Source organism: Drosophila sulfurigaster, chromosome 3, assembly GCF_023558435.1.
Source record: "Drosophila sulfurigaster albostrigata strain 15112-1811.04 chromosome 3, ASM2355843v2, whole genome shotgun sequence".
In the NCBI taxonomy this organism is placed as follows: Eukaryota; Metazoa; Arthropoda; class Insecta; order Diptera; family Drosophilidae; genus Drosophila; species Drosophila sulfurigaster.
In genome coordinates this window covers 43,854,564-43,870,612 of record NC_084883.1, presented here as the reverse complement: position 1 = coordinate 43,870,612, position 16,049 = coordinate 43,854,564, and the positions used below count along the sequence as shown (strand labels likewise).

Genomic DNA, 16,049 nt, shown 5'->3' with positions numbered 1-16,049 from the left:
CAAGCATTCAACAGGGTGACCAACCAACCCACCTACGAAAGCAGTGTGCCCGCAACACGTATACGATAGGTGTTTTGCGATATATCGCAGGGCTGCAATATAACCGAACTGTTGCTGTTCGAGGGAATTCCCTTTTATCTAATTCAAAATGAAACAATTGCTTGGAGTTACAGTCTTTTGGGAACATTTTAGAAAAGAAAAAAACATTTAAAATATATGACAAAGTTTAAGATTAGTATAGTAGTTATCACGTGCGTCGCTTCACAATCTCCAGGTTGGCCAGCTTGAGAATGCGATTGAAATCAACTTTAGTGTGTGCGCGCCAATAGCTGCAGCGGCCCCACATTACGGCCGGATAATTGGGACTCGTTATGCCGTGGAAAATGCGTGCAATGTTGCGGCCACTGAACGTATTATCGGGATACATGTTGATCAGGGCATGCACATCGGAAATAATGTGATCATCTGGCACATTACTTGGCTGTAAATTTAAAGTGATATTAAAAAGACATTGAAAAAATTAAATTGTTTTTTGTATACCTCAATTTCCAACTCTAAATCTTGCGGATAATCGTTGCGGAAATAGTTGCGCACAATACCCTTCAATTGAGTGGAACGATCCTGCGGGAAATCGGCGCTGCAACAATGCACACACATGTTGTAAGCCACAGCGGACAAACCATGTGCCACATACTGCAATTGGATGAGCTGGGTACGTTCCTGCTTGACAGAGCGAGAGTACAGAGTATCCAGAGCATGGTCAATTTCCTCCTCACTGAAATCTCCCGGTGCCTTGATGCGAAAACCGAGATCAAAGAAGCTGACGGTAATAGGCGAGCGCTTGGGATAGCCATTGACTAAGAATTGGTGAAATGATTAGCAAGAGAATAATAAATAATGTTTTTTCTCATCTTACTTTGCATCCACTCTAGGTTCTTTAACTGATATTTAACCACACCGCTGTTCCAGCCAATGCCAGCAGCAATATCAATCACAGAGAACTCAATGATGTTGGCGTCTTCCTTGAACGTCTTATTCTTGATCTGCAGCGCAATAGCCATGGCCAGCGGCGGACATTCCTTGGCTGCATGTCTTTTTGAAAGAAGAATGATTTACTAAATCTATTCACAAAATTAGAAATAGTGTTTCCAACTTACTTTAGGTATTTGGGACCGCCGTAGGAAATGACTTTGGCCATTATGTAAGCAGAACTGAGCACATTCATGCACCAGCGTGGCTCGAGTTCCATATAGCAAAGCAGCGTCGATATATTCTCAGCTGGTATGTCCAGAGCCTCGACAGTTTGCTCCACTGAGAAACCAATCTCATGGCCGGGACAGATATGCACTCGAGCGCCAGATGTATCACTGAAATCCGCGGCATCTTTTAGCTCACTTACAGTGGCTTCCTTTACAGCTGCTGCGCTGTTGCTGCTGCTGCCTCCAGCACGCTGCTTGTCACAGCAACAAGGCACAAAGATGCGTTGCAGCAGCTTGCGGATAACATGTCGATCAATCGAATTGGCGTAAACATGACGCCGCAGTTCGCTTTGATCATTGCCCTTGGCATCCAAGAAGAGATGACAATGCGAAGTGAGGCCATCGCGACCAGCGCGTCCAATTTCCTGCACATAGCTCTCGAAATTCCTTGGCATATTGTAATGGATAACAGCACGTATGTCCGGTTTGTTGATGCCCATGCCAAAGGCTATGGTGGCCACAACAATGCGTAGCTCATTTGCCATAAAGGCGTTCTGCACTGTGCGTCGTCTGGATGCGGGCATACCGGCGTGATAAGGTTCCGCCTGCCAATTGACACGCTTGCGCTTCTTCTTCGTCTGCTCTGGTTCAGCTTTTGACTTGCGATCCTGCATGCAGGTTCGTATAAAGCCAGCAATGCGTTCGCACTCATCACGTCTTGTGCAATAAATGATGATCGATTGGCAGCTTTCAAATCTGCAAGAATAATATGATTAAGAAAGCCCACTCTGTGCACCAAGTTCACCTAACTGCCTCTTACCTCTCGCTGTTAAGCAGCTGCAGCAGCGCCGCATCGCGGTTCTCGTCCTTGGACACCGAGAGTACAAGATTATCGGGTAGAGGAGTATCACTGATAATGCCTCGTTCGCCATCCGTAATACCCAAGTGATTGATGATGCTGATGCGCGTGGGCAGCGTTGCTGTGGCCGTCAAACCCAGAACTGTTTGCACTCCCAGATTCTTCTTGAGCACCTTGCAGATCATTAGATAGCTGGGACGAAAATTGTGACTCCACTGCGACACACAATGCGCCTCATCGATGCAGGCAAAAGCAATAGGCGGCAACGTTCGCAATATGGCACCAAAACCCGTCGCACGTTCTCCAGACACAACAGCCTCGGGTGATACGAGAAGTATATCAATCTCGCCATTGGCAATCAGTTGCTGTATCTTCATCCGTTGCTGCGGCGTCTGATTCGTGTGTAGGCAATGAGCACGCAGAAAATGCGGCACTCCCGTCACCTGATCCTCCATGAGCGACACCAGCGGCGAGATGACCAAGGTGATTGCACCCACGCGACGACTGTATAGATAAGCAGGCAGCTGGTAGCAGAGCGACTTACCGCTGCCCGTGCTGAGAGTGACCAGCGTGGACAGTCCGCTGAGTATACGCATGACAGCGCGATCTTGACCTAAAGGAAAGAAAACGTTGTTAATGCTACAGCCTTAAAATTAGATTATTTTCATTTAAGATTGATTTAAAAAGTATAATTGTATAATAAACTTAGCGTTGGCTAATTTGGTGTCTCTAGCTCTTATAATTTCAGAGTTCGATGGAGTTGGGAATAAATAGAACTGAATACGTACACTACATCGCTAACAACACTTTAAGGATAAATAAGAAGTAATTTTTTCTGCCTAGCATTTGCACAAACCACAGTTTCTAATTCAACCCTTACTAACCTAAAACACGAACCAGATGCAGTTTCTCTTTTCCATAAATACTATAAATTCAGTTAACCAGTTTTTCCTAGAATATGATAATTATAGAACTTTAATGCTGTACTGGTTCAATTAATAAATAAATTTAAAATCCAAAAAAACTTCCATTCTTCAGATATGCAAAGCAACTTGTCAGCTCTTAAGAATATTATCAGCTATACAAATTTGAATTTCTTACCCTTGCGAAAGTCCTTGTGGCCAAACAAATGCAGCGCTTCGGTGACCTCCGCCGTTAGCTCTTGCACACTACCATCCGCATTGAGATCGTAGAGAGGTTTGACGCCACCATGACCACTTCGCGCCTGGCCACTTGTGGAGCTAGCATCCAGGCCCGCCTGCTTGAGAAACTCCTCGGGTATTTTGTGACCCACATAACTCTTAATGGGCGAGACCTGCTTTGCCGTTTGCGAGGACGCGACTGCAGCATCGAGTGCTTCAAAGTCCATGTCAGAGTCATCACTCGACATGTGTGGTTCATCGGGTGTTCCGCTCGCCTCATCCACATCCATTTCAGCTGCTGCAGTTTCCTCCTCTTCATCGCTGCTGCTGCTGCTATCGGCACCTTGATAGATGGCTGCATTGGCCGCCTGAGGCAGCCGCTCAATGTTGCGACTGTGCGCCGCCAGTGCGCCCTGCGTGGCCATCTGTTCCGCCTCTTCGAGAGTGGGAAATGGCGATGGATCCTCTTCAAGCTGAGCGCTCAGTGGCAACAGCGCATCGCCTTTTACCTTGCACTGCTGGGCAAAGTGCCCGACTCCACCACAATTGAAGCAGGTGAGTACGCCACCATCACATCCACCCATGTCCATGTCGGGTCCAGTCAAGGCTGCCACTCGCTTCTTGTGGCGCCACTGTTGCTTCTTGTACTTGGAGAAATTGATGGACTTTTTGCCCCGTGCAAATTTCTTCTTCTGAATGTTGATGGTGACAAAGTTCTCGTTCAACTTGCCAGATGCGATTTTCTCCTCCAGCTTCTTGCGCGCCATGACTCGCTTTTCATCTATCGTGGCACTTGGTCTGGCTTCTGCTCCAGTTCCTGCGGCAAAGTTGCTAATGTAACGTTGCGCCACAACGTCCGCTTGCTCTAAGTCGTCAGCTTGAATGCGCGGCACAGATGTAATGTCGCCCGACTCCAGGGCGAGCACATACTTAAGATCCTCTGGATTGAGTGGCTGCTCCTCGGGCTCCCCCTCCTCGGCTGCCTCAATAGCAGCTGCCTTGGCTTTGCCCTTTACAGCACGTGGCTTCGTTTGCTTTGGCTGTTTCTCCGCCTTTGGTTGCTTTTCTGCCTTCGGCTGCTTTTCAGTCTTGGGCTTTGCCGCTGGCTTCTTTTCAGCTTTGGGTTTTTTGTCGTTTGGCTGTGGCCTGCTTGCGCTTCGCCTTCTTCGATTGCTCTGGCTCGTAAGTCGCATCACGCTCCTCATCCGCCGAAAAGTCTTTACCCTCTTCCTCCTCCTCCTCCCCCGCCTCCAGCTTCTGCTCCATTTCAATTTGTGGTGGATCAATACTTTGTGCTGAGTCAGTTGCCTGCTTTACTTCGTTCAGCGCTGACTGGGAATCATTTGTGGTCATTATCTTTCGCCGCTTAGCAATTTGACGGTATTCTGGCTGCTCTGCTTCCTCCTCGCTCTCCTCCACCACCGAATCCGAGTCGGAATCCTCAGCAACTGGCGTTGTTGCAGTTGGCGGAGCTGCAACTTGCAGCACTGGAGCTGGCTGCACTACAGCTGGCTGCTCCTGTGGCGGCTCTTCTAATTTCATCACTGTTGGCTTCAGCTTGCTAACATCGATGTTGGAGAGTCCAAAATTGTGTTTTTTTTGCCAGCCGGCGTGGCATTATTATTGGGTTCCGGCTCCATTTGTCCCACCTGTGGCTCCAGCGAGTTCTGCGCCGTGTTGCGTTGCAACCAACGCTCATCCACATGTGTTTTGATGGCCTCCTTGCTTGCCTTTGGATCCGCCGCCAGCAGCGCATTGCCAGCAATGGCTTCTGCGGCCTTAAAGTCTTGTGCCTTGCGTATGAGTATCGTTTCCAGGTCGGGCAGCTGCTCCATCATTGATGCATCGTTGTCGCCTTTGAGCACACTCGATGCACTCATATTGAGAGAGCTGCGGGACATAGGCTTGCGAGGATTGCGCTTGGCAAAGCTGCGAGACGATTGAAACAGTTTGCTGGTTATGCTCGGTTTAATGCTGGGCGTCTTTGACTTGGTGGACTCATCCAAAGAGGTGTTCTGCTGCTCCACTGGTGGCGGTTGCTTCTTGCTAACGTTTTCACCCCAGGCGGTTTGATTTTGGGCCAACTCTTCGGCAGCCTCAAATTTGCGTATCACATGATTCTCATCGAGATTGGCCAGATTACTAAGCGCTTGTGGCGTAGGCAATTCTTGAATATTAGAGAAACTCTCACTGTTGCTTTGCTGCACCAATGCGGAAATGTCCAACGGCAGCTGTGGACCGTCATCGAGTGTTGAGACACCCAAATCCTCGGATTGCGTCATTTCCAGCACATCGAAACCATCTTCGCTAAGCACATCGTTGAGGGTCTCCTCGAGAAACGATGTCTTCAGCTTATAATACATTTTGTAAGAGTCGCGTATCTCCTGGCTGGCCTCTCTTATATCGTACTGCAAGTAAATCTCATTAATCTCTGCGCCCAACTCTAAACAAAATGGATTATTTACCTTGGAGGGCACTCGGCCGTGTTTCTTTTTGAAATCCTTCTCCCATATCTTGACGCGCAGCTTGTACTTTTGGTATTTATCTTTAAAAATTGATTCGTCCATAGCGTTCTTGGGAATTATTACACTTACTACATTTAAAAACACAACTAAGCAATATAAGGCAGATGGATAACACACCTGTTTTTTGCTGAGCGCGCGCTTTTTCTGCAATGGCAGCAGTTGCAAGGGCGGCGTTGCCAGAACTTTTGTAGTTGCCATAGCAATGGTGCCAGATTGTCTTAGTGGCCATGGTGTTGGCTGTTGGGCGCCAAATTTGAAACGTACACACCTACAAGACACTGGAGACAACACTCCTGTGGAATTTTAAATATGCGTCTATTCGAACCCAAATTCGGTAAACTATAAGAAACAATTGCTGCATTCCAATATTTATTTCCCATAATTTATTTGAATAGTTTTTACTCCTTCTTAGTGTTTTATTCAATAATCATTTTCCATTTTATGTTATACAGAAGCTTAGCAGTTGCATTTCATGTGTCTTCGGGAAGCAACAAATTACAGAAGTAAAAAAAAAACAATTTTATTTGTGTGTAGTACACAGAATTCGTTAAACGAGGAATTACAAAAATATCAATAGCAAAAAGCACACGCAAACCAAATTTCCAGATTTTTGCTTACATCGAAATGATACTTATAATTCCAATATCTAAAGTTAGACTTTCCAAGTGCGACGGCAGCAGCTAAAGCGGCGGCGGCGGCAGTTCAGGCGATAATAATGATTTAATCGTTTTGCGTGCGTTACTGTTTGTTTTGTGGAGTGGTGTTGTAGTTTGGGATGTTGTGTAGTGATGAATTGTAGGTAAGTGTAGATCAAATGCCTTTACTGTCCAAATCCAATCCCAATCCTACATGAGTATCAATGCAATGTCCTCGGGCTGCATGGCAGGGCATCGCCAATTGTACAAATAGTACTGCAAATTACCGTCGCCAGCACCAAACTTCAACGGCACAAAGAACTTCTTATTCTCCATCAGATCAAGCGCGTTATACACATCCATTTGGACATTGCGCGCCGAGATCAAAGCATCGTTCATCAGCTCAATCCATGGCGTCTTAGTGGACACATTGTAGAACGAATATGCGGCACGCACATTCTTGTGCACCGGATGATGCATAACGGACGAGGGCAGACAGTAGTAACTGGTCAAATCGGTGATGTTGCCCTTCTCGTCGGCAACAATAAAGCAATCGATGATGCCATCGCGTGGCGTGAACCAATGCTTAAATTCCTCCTTGGTAAACATGGGACCCAGCGAAAAGCGCTTCAAGTAATCCTCAAGCAATTTGTGCGCCTTATCCATGTCTTTGGCTGTGATGCGACGATAGCCCTTTGTCTTGGGCTGATCAGGCAGTTTGTAAAGTTTGACGGTGCGTTGCATGGTCATGTTGCGTGCCAAATGCGAGAAGCGTACATCGACCAGCTTCTTGGGATTCAACGAACGATGCCAATAGCGGCACGTCGACACCGGCGTTGGCAGCACAACGCCCGCTGTGTAGGCAGCCTGAAAGATGCCCGTCAAATTCACACGTCGTGTAATCTCACGAATGAGGACCGGAGCGACACGTTTGCTGCGCAACTTCTTGTGCACACACAAGAAATTAATGTCGACCACCTTGAGCACCTTCTCGTAAGTTCGCAATTTGCTGGGAATGGCCGAAATGAAGCCGACCAATTTACCGGATTTCTCCACACGAACGCCAACGTGCCAGTCTCGTTTCCAGCCTGGTGGCTGCAGAGACCACTTCAGGAACTCCGGCTGATAGTCGAAGCGAAACATGGCATCATCGTCCTCTACATAATTCTCATTAAGCAGCGTGTACAGCTCCTTCAAATCGCTGGCATCGTTCAGATCGAGTGTCACCCACTTGAATCCACTGGGCAAAGTGTAGGGTTCGGCACGTATATCGTCGATCTTTTTGTTGGGCTCAATGCACTCGTTGGTGGTCACCAGCTCATCCAGCTTAGTTACCGGTTGCGTTGACCAAAATGCAAATTTCTTTGCCTGTTGGCGGGTGTTGGCCATTGCATCCGTCATCGCCTGCAGCAGCGCCTGCCTGTCTGCAAGAGACATTTCATTGTTAATATGTATAAATATTTCCATTTACATTGCGGCATGTTAATATACATATGCATATTAACATACATACACACATAATTGTGCATTTTTAGCAAACCTAACCTCATTTCGGCTAAACGCTTTTCGTATTGGGCGCTTTTTTTCGCCAATTGTAAATATTGTTGCTGCTTGTATTTACTTACTTTGTTCTGACGCTATAAAGCTCTTGCCCGACTCCTTGGCATCTTCTGTAGCGCCACTTGCATTTGCTTCATTTGCTGCCGCCGAACCCAGCTCCATTAGCTTCAAGCCGGCAACGGCGCTTTCCACCATTTCCTTTGTGGCTCTAGCCACATCTTTGGTTTTCTGATGCAGCTCATGCTCACTCTCGTCGTCTTGGTTGGCGGCTGGTGTTTCGTCTGCGTTCGGCATGTTTTGAAGCTTTTACCGTTTTTCTCTTTTCAGGTTAATAAATTATTTTAGCAAGAAATTATTGCAATGAAATCGCAAAACTCTAAGCAGCTGACTCAACACTGCAGTTGCCAGATAAGGCGTATAAAGTTGTGAACTATGGTCACTCGATGAAAATGGTTATTGAAATCGATAGTTTTTAATAAAATTAATTTTTAACATTAAATACCAATCAAAGTTGATTATGGCAATGAAGGTTTGAAAAAAATGCTAAATACGCCAAAATAACAAAAGCCAACCCAAACATATAGAAAAGTTTATGTAATCGATTCGTGTAGTTAATATATCGCTTATCGATACTAGATAAATGTTATGCTGCAACAGCTGATGAGCGCGTACTCAGTGTGTGGAAAAAAACTGCTTTGCTTGCTGTTTTTGGGGGAGTAAACAAAAAATGTAAGAATATAACAATGCAATGTGGATGTGGGACTTGTGTTTGCTGATAAGAACAAACAGCGGTAGCGGGGAGTGAGTGAGCGAGCGAGCGAGAGTATTGTATTTCTGTCATCATCGCCACATCTGCTGTCGCGTCACAATGAGCTTGACAAAAAAACGACTAAGAATGGTTGCCGTTGCTTCTCTGACAGTTTTGGTGCTGATTTATTTATACAAAGTTGTGTTGACCTCCACTGAGATCTCGCCGAGCCGGAGCAGCAGCAGCCACTTGCTGAGTAATGGTGTCGTCGAGGAACAACATCAATGGCCACCCACCGAAGATGTGGAGCAACGAAATTTGCGAATTGCTTACGAGGCACAAAATGCGCAACTGCATCAACAGCGCCAGGAACTGCTTCACACTAAAGAACAATTGGCCCACTTGGAGGAACAAGTGCGCGCACTCCAGGCAGCAACGCCACGCAAATATCCGAAAGTGAAATATCTCAATTATAAGAATCGCAAACGCATCCTGATCACTGGTGGCGCCGGCTTTGTGGGCTCCCATCTGGTGGACGATTTAATGATACAGGGTCATGAGATTATTGTCGTGGACAACTTCTTTACGGGGCGCAAGCGCAACGTGGAACATTGGCTGGGTCACGAGAACTTTGAACTCATCCATCATGATATTGTCAATCCACTTTTCATTGAGATCGATGAGATTTATCATTTGGCTTCCCCGGCATCGCCACCACATTATATGTACAATCCCGTAAAGACGATAAAAACGAACACGATGGGAACCATCAACGTGCTCGGCCTGGCAAAGCGGGTAATGGCCAAAGTGTTAATCGCAAGCACGTCAGAGGTTTATGGTGATCCCACAGTGCATCCACAGCCCGAGACTTACTGGGGCCATGTGAACCCAATTGGACCACGTGCCTGCTATGATGAGGGCAAACGTGTCTCGGAAACGCTCAGTTATGCGTACGCCAAGCAGGTGAGATGATGTCAAAAATGTAATACATGAGGGCTTGAAACAGGTCTGCAAACTTCCCTAAGGAAAGACCATTCCAAGGTCTTTTCTACTAAAGTAGATTAGCATACTTGCACCGCAGCTTCGACCGCGTCTTTTATAATGTCTTTAGTACTAATTTGTAGTACACATTTCTATAAATATTTTATTATTATATTTGGAGCTCATATTTAGAGAATCCCATTCTCATGACAGGCTCAAAAGTCGTAAAAATACCTTGTTTACAAATTTCAACCTTGCAGCTTTTACGATTTGAATTGTGCTTTGATAACTGCCTGATTATCAATGCACAACTGTATATACAATACAAAGAATCTTCTGTATATGGAGTATTCTAACGATGTATACGAAAAAGCGTTTCAATTATCACTTTGTTAAATCAAGAAGCAAATATTTAGCTTTTTTTTATGTATGTTTTGTTAACATTCTCTTCGAAAATACTAAGTAAATAGCAAGTTCTTTCAACAATGATCTCGTGAGTTTATGTACACGAGTGTTTTGAGTAAATTGAAGTAGTTCCTAACCTTGACTTTGTGAACAACCACAAAACTGTAAACATGCCTTCCAATAATTAGGTCACTCCAAGCAAACTCGACTAGTTATAAGTTTAAACTAGTTTGCCTTATAATCTATAAAACCAACTATCGAAAATTAAAAACTAGGTGGGGTTTCGCATATTTGCATAAAAGACTTGTCTTTCTTAAAAACTTAAGAATCGACAAGGTTATATATAAGTACGGTTCGTTGCGTCTGTCTTTCTTAAAAACTTAAGAATCGATATATATATATAAATATCAAAAAGTCAGTTTCGTTCCGAATTTAATTTAAATGATATGGTACCAATTACATAAAAACCTCTCGGTTTAAATATATATAGTATTATATACTTGACTAATTCACATATTTTCGCTTGATTAGGAAAAAGTGCAAGTCCGAGTGGCGCGCATCTTTAACACCTACGGACCCAGGATGCACATGAACGATGGTCGCGTGGTGTCCAACTTTATACTTCAGGCGCTGCGCAATGAGACAATTACGGTGTATGGGAATGGCAAGCAGACTCGTTCGTTTCAATACGTTTCCGATCTGGTTGATGGACTGATTGCACTGATGGCTTCCAATTATACGCAGCCCGTGAATCTGGGCAATCCCGTGGAGCAAACAATTGGTGAGTTTGCCAACATCATCAAGCATCTGGTCGGTGGCCAGAGCGAGGTGAAACAAATCAAGGCCATGGAGGATGATCCGCAGCGTCGAAAGCCGGACATAACGCGGGCCAAGAAACGGCTCAACTGGGAGCCAAAGGTGCCCCTGGAAACGGGTCTGTTGCAGACCATCTCCTATTTTCGCAATGAGCTGGCGCGCAGTGATCGCTTCCAGGAGAATTCGCGCAAGTACTTCGAGTCACCGGATCTGCAGCGAAGTCGGCCGTAACCAAAAACCAACCAGCAGTAGCAGCAGCATATCGGAACTTGTGTGTGCCTGTAAAAGCCAATTAATTGTGTGTAATTGGAAACGTCTCTAGTCTGCAAAATGTAAATATGACCATCGATAGAGCTAAACGATTCTCCATAAGCGTAGGTATTAAGTGTTCCAAGGGTATAGTCACGATCAATTAATTCATCATCAATTGCAGTTTGCGCCTCATATACGTAATATAATTAGTGAATTCGCTCTTGTTTCGTTTTCTTTTCATTCGACAACGTGCAATCGCAGAATACCCTATAAAAACTAGATATAGCAAAGTTACAGTCGAGTGTAACCGACTTTAAGTTACCCGCTACCCATTTTAAGGCATTATTAGACTATTGAATGCGATTAGAACATAATGATTTTTGACTTATAAAATGATTTCTAGATCCGATCTTAAAGAAATTCAAAAACCAATTAGAACTATTATCAACATTGTAAACTATATCCTTAACATGTTGTATATCAGATTGTAAAAAGAGAAAAACCTGAGCTTAAATATTCTCATAGCTTCTCGCTCTGATAATCTTCGAGTTCGAGGTGTTCATACAAACACACAGACATACATACGAGTGTTACGGTTGATTTAACAGTTTTTATACTATTCTATTTGGGTAGCGGGTAGAAAAACTACTACAATAATAATTAAGTTCAATTATGTATAAAACGTGTTAATTGTCTGCCTTTTTGTAGTTGTAGCCGTAGTTGGTAGAGTTCATTAAATGGCTTTAAGTTTTTGTCAATACAATTGTTTAATGTTTTTAATGAATTAATCAATTAATTCGATTGCAACTGCAATTACGATTGCAAATGCTCACACACTCACATTCTACACACGCTACAAACACGAATGCTATGTACACTTTATGAGCTACATCTTTTTTTTTGAATGCTTAATGTTCTAGATTAGTAACTAGGATTTATCTTAAACCGACTATATTTGCACCTTGACTTATGAGCTACACTCTCTTCCGCAACTATTAACTGCCTAATTGTGGTGCTACCTGCTCCTGGTCTTCCTCCACGTATTCCCTTCCATCCGGTTGCCCTTTCACCTGGCCAGCGGCTCGAGCATCTCGAGAAACAGTTTCTTCATGTTGATGAGTTCGTCGCGTGCAACGCCGCGCCAAAAGCGTCGTAATATGTCGTCTGCCTGCCGCAACGAGGGCAGCAACAGCAGCAGCTGCTGCTGATGGGAGACGGCGGAGGAGTGGCGCAGCAAATAGACGACATCGTTGAGTGAATTAAGTATGGTGTCGCGGAAGGCGCGCAACGAACTTTGATCGTCCAGCAGTATATCACAATTGGACAACAGCAGCGCCTTCAGCAGATAGTATTCCTCGCGACGCGGCGAAATGCGTTCCATGCGCTGTGCGATCTGCACACAATGATAGTAGAATTCCGTGTAGCCGCATTCCTTGGCCAACAGCTCATCCATCCACACATCTGTGGCAAAGCATAGCTTGCCATTGAAGGGCAGCGAACGAAACGTCAATTGCAAAGTCAAGATCTCGGCCCACGACACTTGCAACAACTTCATTTGATCGTTGAGCGGCAACTCAATGAAGCCGGGTATTTGCTTGGCCCAGCCAATGACACTGACCAGCTCCTTGTCGTAGAGATCGCTGAGCACGCTCAGTATCTCGTGTGGATCATTGCCGTTGTTGTTATTCTGGAAAATGCATGTGCCTGTTGTGGTGCCATTCGAAGTGCTGTTGCTGCTGCTCTCCAGCTTGACGCTGCCCGACGATGAGGATGCTTCATCTGTGCAGCTTGTGGTGTGCGGCTGCTGAGCCGGTTGCACGCTCAACGCATCCGGCTCATAGGAGTTGAGCACGTCCAGTATTTTGACGTCACACAGCGATGTGGTGCTGGACTGATACAGCAGCTGCATGGTCTGATACGAGTTGGACACGGGATTGCGACGATATTTCTGTCTTCCACCACGTACACGATCCAAACGCACGCCCTCCTGGAAAGTGAAGATGGTTAGTAAACCAGTATAGTTCAACTATTCAAGTACTTGCCTTAAGCATGCCCATGAGCAGGCACTTCTGGAAGCGACACGCCTGGCAAGCCTTGCGTCGCCGCTTGTTGATCTCGCACTCATTGTTTGCCGGACATGTGTACTCAATGTTGCCCTGTATGGTGCGCTTGAAGAATGCCTTGCACGCCTCACAGCTGGCGACGCCGTAATGGAATCCCGAGGCTACGTCGCCACACACCAGGCATAGACGACGCAGTTCATCGCGCATTGAATTGGCATTGGCATTGCCACTGCTCGATTGATTTGTGCCACCGCCGCCACTGGAGGCGCTTCCCTTGTTGCTGCTGTCGCCATCGTTGCTGAGCGAGACGTTGTGCAGATCGCAGGACAATGAAGTGGTTGAGCTGCAGAGTTGACGCTCCGGCGACACCGATGGCGATGACTTCATGCCGCTGTTGCTATTGCTCGAGTTGTTGTGGCCAGTTGACGTTGACGTTGTCGTCGTTGTGCCTGAGCTTGTGGTTGCCTTTGAGCTGGGACTGGCCGATGAAGTGTCCACCTCCTGTTTGATGTGCAGTACGCTGACGCCGTCGGACATATTTCGAGACCGAAGAAGTTGTTGAGCTACAAGTTAAACAACAACATCACAACGGTTAAAAGCAAACTAGTTAAGAGCGTCACCATACACAGCAGCAGTGGGTGCTTCAAAAATATTTGTGCACAATCATTGCGCTTGAAATTGTTCTGTGATTGTGTTTTAAATGTCAAAAGTACACGGCGAACGATAAAAGACCGAAATGAGGGACTGACAACGTTTTAGCGAGCGCTTGAAAGCGTCGACGGCGACGGTGACGGCGGCAGCGACCGCTTAGCTAATTATTAATGAATGTAAACAACAGCAGAAATTGCAATTAAAACGCGGCCACACTTACACATTCATGCAGTTATGCAGTTTGAAGTGCGCTCTCACAGTCAGTGCTGCCAATTCAATATATTTCTTCCACAAACAAGCTGAAAAAGCAGCTAAATTTTTTGCAGCAAATTTATAATTATCAGTACCGATTTTTTTTGGTTTATTAAAAATTAAATGCAATGCTAATAAGCGTATAATAAATGCTAAAATTAACAGCAATATGCACTTAAATAAAAAATTAAACCCATATATTTTTCTCATTTATGCCGTTATCTTGGCAGTCCCATTAAATGTACGTAGGTGGTTATCGACATTATACTGTATATTGGGGTTTTTTTTAAAAATGTGGGAACAAACTTGTTTGCAACATTTGTTGGGAGAAATAATAAATTTATGAATTACTTATGTCTCTGCAATCTTACTGATACCAGTTATCTAATGAATTCGTTCTACACTATTTGCGCCAAAAATAAACTTGAGCGGAATCTCGTCTTTGACTAAAGTTTTTTGTTTGTAGAATTTTTAGCTTTTTCCAACAGATTTGGCAACACTGATTGCGCCATCTCGTTCTAATGAGAGCACAGTGTGCCCCTTTTTGGGTACTTGGCACTTGGCGCGGTGGAAAAGTACAATAACGCGATAACGGTACTATGCGTATACACTGTTTATTTAATAAATAATTAACAGTTACGCTACTACAAATCACGACGCAGCGGCCTGATTTCAAACATGGCCTACACAGCTTCAAAGCGCTGTACTATGTACATACGTACATAGTAGAGAGATAGTGCGCAAGGCGACGGCGGCGGAAGTGAAGCGACGCAAGGCTGAAGAAGATGCACGTTTTTAATACGATCTCTCGTTGTAGTTGCGCTTATCACACGGGCAAAGTGGGTGTGTGTGGGATGAATGATAACAATACTACACGAGCTTCTAGTTTACGAGCTTGCTACTTACATAAAGTTTCGTAAAGATCTTGATAATTGTAGGAATTATCAGTGAATTGTGGTTTAATTTGTTTTCCAGCGATCCAATCAGAATTCAGTCAACACATTTTGATACATAACACGCACACACACACACATGCTTATAGATAGTACATGCATATGCATTTATTTTGGTTCGAGAGCACTTTGTTATTGCTTTTGTTGTCTGCTTTGCTGTTGGAGTCTGCCTGCATCCATTTCCGCTTTCTCGTTAATATTTAGCAATTAATATGTGACAGGCGTTCTTGTGTATGCGTCGTATTCTCTTTTTGCATTTATTGTTTACATTTGTATGCATATAACTATTATGCACATTGCATTTTGAGAGCGTCGACAATTTGTAGAATTATTGTCGATTGATTGTCGCGACGCTGTACTCGGTCACATGCAAAATGTGCGCTTTTCGTTGCTGCCATCCTCCAAAGCACCATGCGAATTGAATGAAATTTGCAAACTACTTTACTTTATCTCATTTATCTGCTTATGCTAAATATTTACAGAATTTTAACACAAAATAAATAAATACACACTTTCTGATCACGTATGTGTATGTGTGTGTATATTGATTGGTTTTCATACTTTCCAAAGTGAGTACACACTGCCACAACAGCTGATTAGCTGTTGTGCGACCCTGGTTTTCTAATTTGTCGCTATCGATACCAGCACTCCGCATATTTTTGATGCTCACGATTAAAGTTTCATATCAAGCTCAAAACGCACAAAAATATATACATATGCAGTTTCTTTGTTATAAAATTTTTTTTTCAAAATTAAATTAATGCCTAGAAGAAATTTAAATATATATAACTAGTTATTATTTTAAATTCTGCACGCCAAATTACCCGTGAGTAAAAATACTGCAATGCTTTACAACACTAAGCGTCTGTGTGATGGCGCGAAAGCCAATTCGAAATTTAAATTAATTTAATAATGTACAAACTCGTTTCGTTGGAGTGAATTAAAATAGTCTTATTAACTAAATATAAACTTACACGCGTTCATACAAGTAAGTATAAGTGTGTAAGT

The 16,049-nt window shown here is 44.3% G+C and overlaps 4 protein-coding genes across 4 annotated transcripts; 1 reads left to right on the top strand and 3 right to left on the bottom strand.

Moving 5' to 3' along the window:
- Positions 1–150: 150 nt before the first annotated feature.
- LOC133844644 (ATP-dependent DNA helicase Q4) lies at positions 151–5,857 on the bottom strand. Its single transcript, XM_062278727.1, is given in 9 exon segments — positions 151–481; positions 541–857; positions 917–1,092; positions 1,158–1,955; positions 2,020–2,671; positions 3,160–4,328; positions 4,330–4,814; positions 4,817–5,608; positions 5,666–5,857. Coding segments are annotated over 9 exon segments (4,725 nt in total). The 5' UTR covers positions 5,768–5,857; the 3' UTR covers positions 151–247.
- A 259-nt stretch (positions 5,858–6,116) lies between these two features.
- LOC133844645 (glycylpeptide N-tetradecanoyltransferase) lies at positions 6,117–8,342 on the bottom strand. Its single transcript, XM_062278728.1, has 2 exons — positions 7,986–8,342; positions 6,117–7,784 (listed from the first exon to the last, which is right to left on the bottom strand). The coding sequence occupies exons 1-2, from the start codon at positions 8,212–8,214 to the stop codon at positions 6,571–6,573; spliced, it is 1,443 nt and encodes a 480-aa protein (XP_062134712.1). The 5' UTR covers positions 8,215–8,342; the 3' UTR covers positions 6,117–6,570.
- Positions 8,343–8,581: 239 nt separating this feature from the next.
- On the top strand, positions 8,582–11,885 carry LOC133844648 (UDP-glucuronic acid decarboxylase 1). The gene is made up of 2 exons (XM_062278731.1): positions 8,582–9,631; positions 10,586–11,885. Exons 1-2 carry the CDS (start codon positions 8,789–8,791, stop codon positions 11,099–11,101), a joined length of 1,359 nt encoding a protein of 452 aa, XP_062134715.1. The 5' UTR covers positions 8,582–8,788; the 3' UTR covers positions 11,102–11,885.
- A 303-nt stretch (positions 11,886–12,188) lies between these two features.
- LOC133844650 (steroid hormone receptor ERR2) lies at positions 12,189–13,722 on the bottom strand. The gene is made up of 2 exons (XM_062278733.1): positions 13,165–13,722; positions 12,189–13,109 (listed from the first exon to the last, which is right to left on the bottom strand). The coding sequence occupies exons 1-2, from the start codon at positions 13,720–13,722 to the stop codon at positions 12,189–12,191; spliced, it is 1,479 nt and encodes a 492-aa protein (XP_062134717.1).
- Between the last annotated feature and the right edge of the window lie 2,327 nt (positions 13,723–16,049).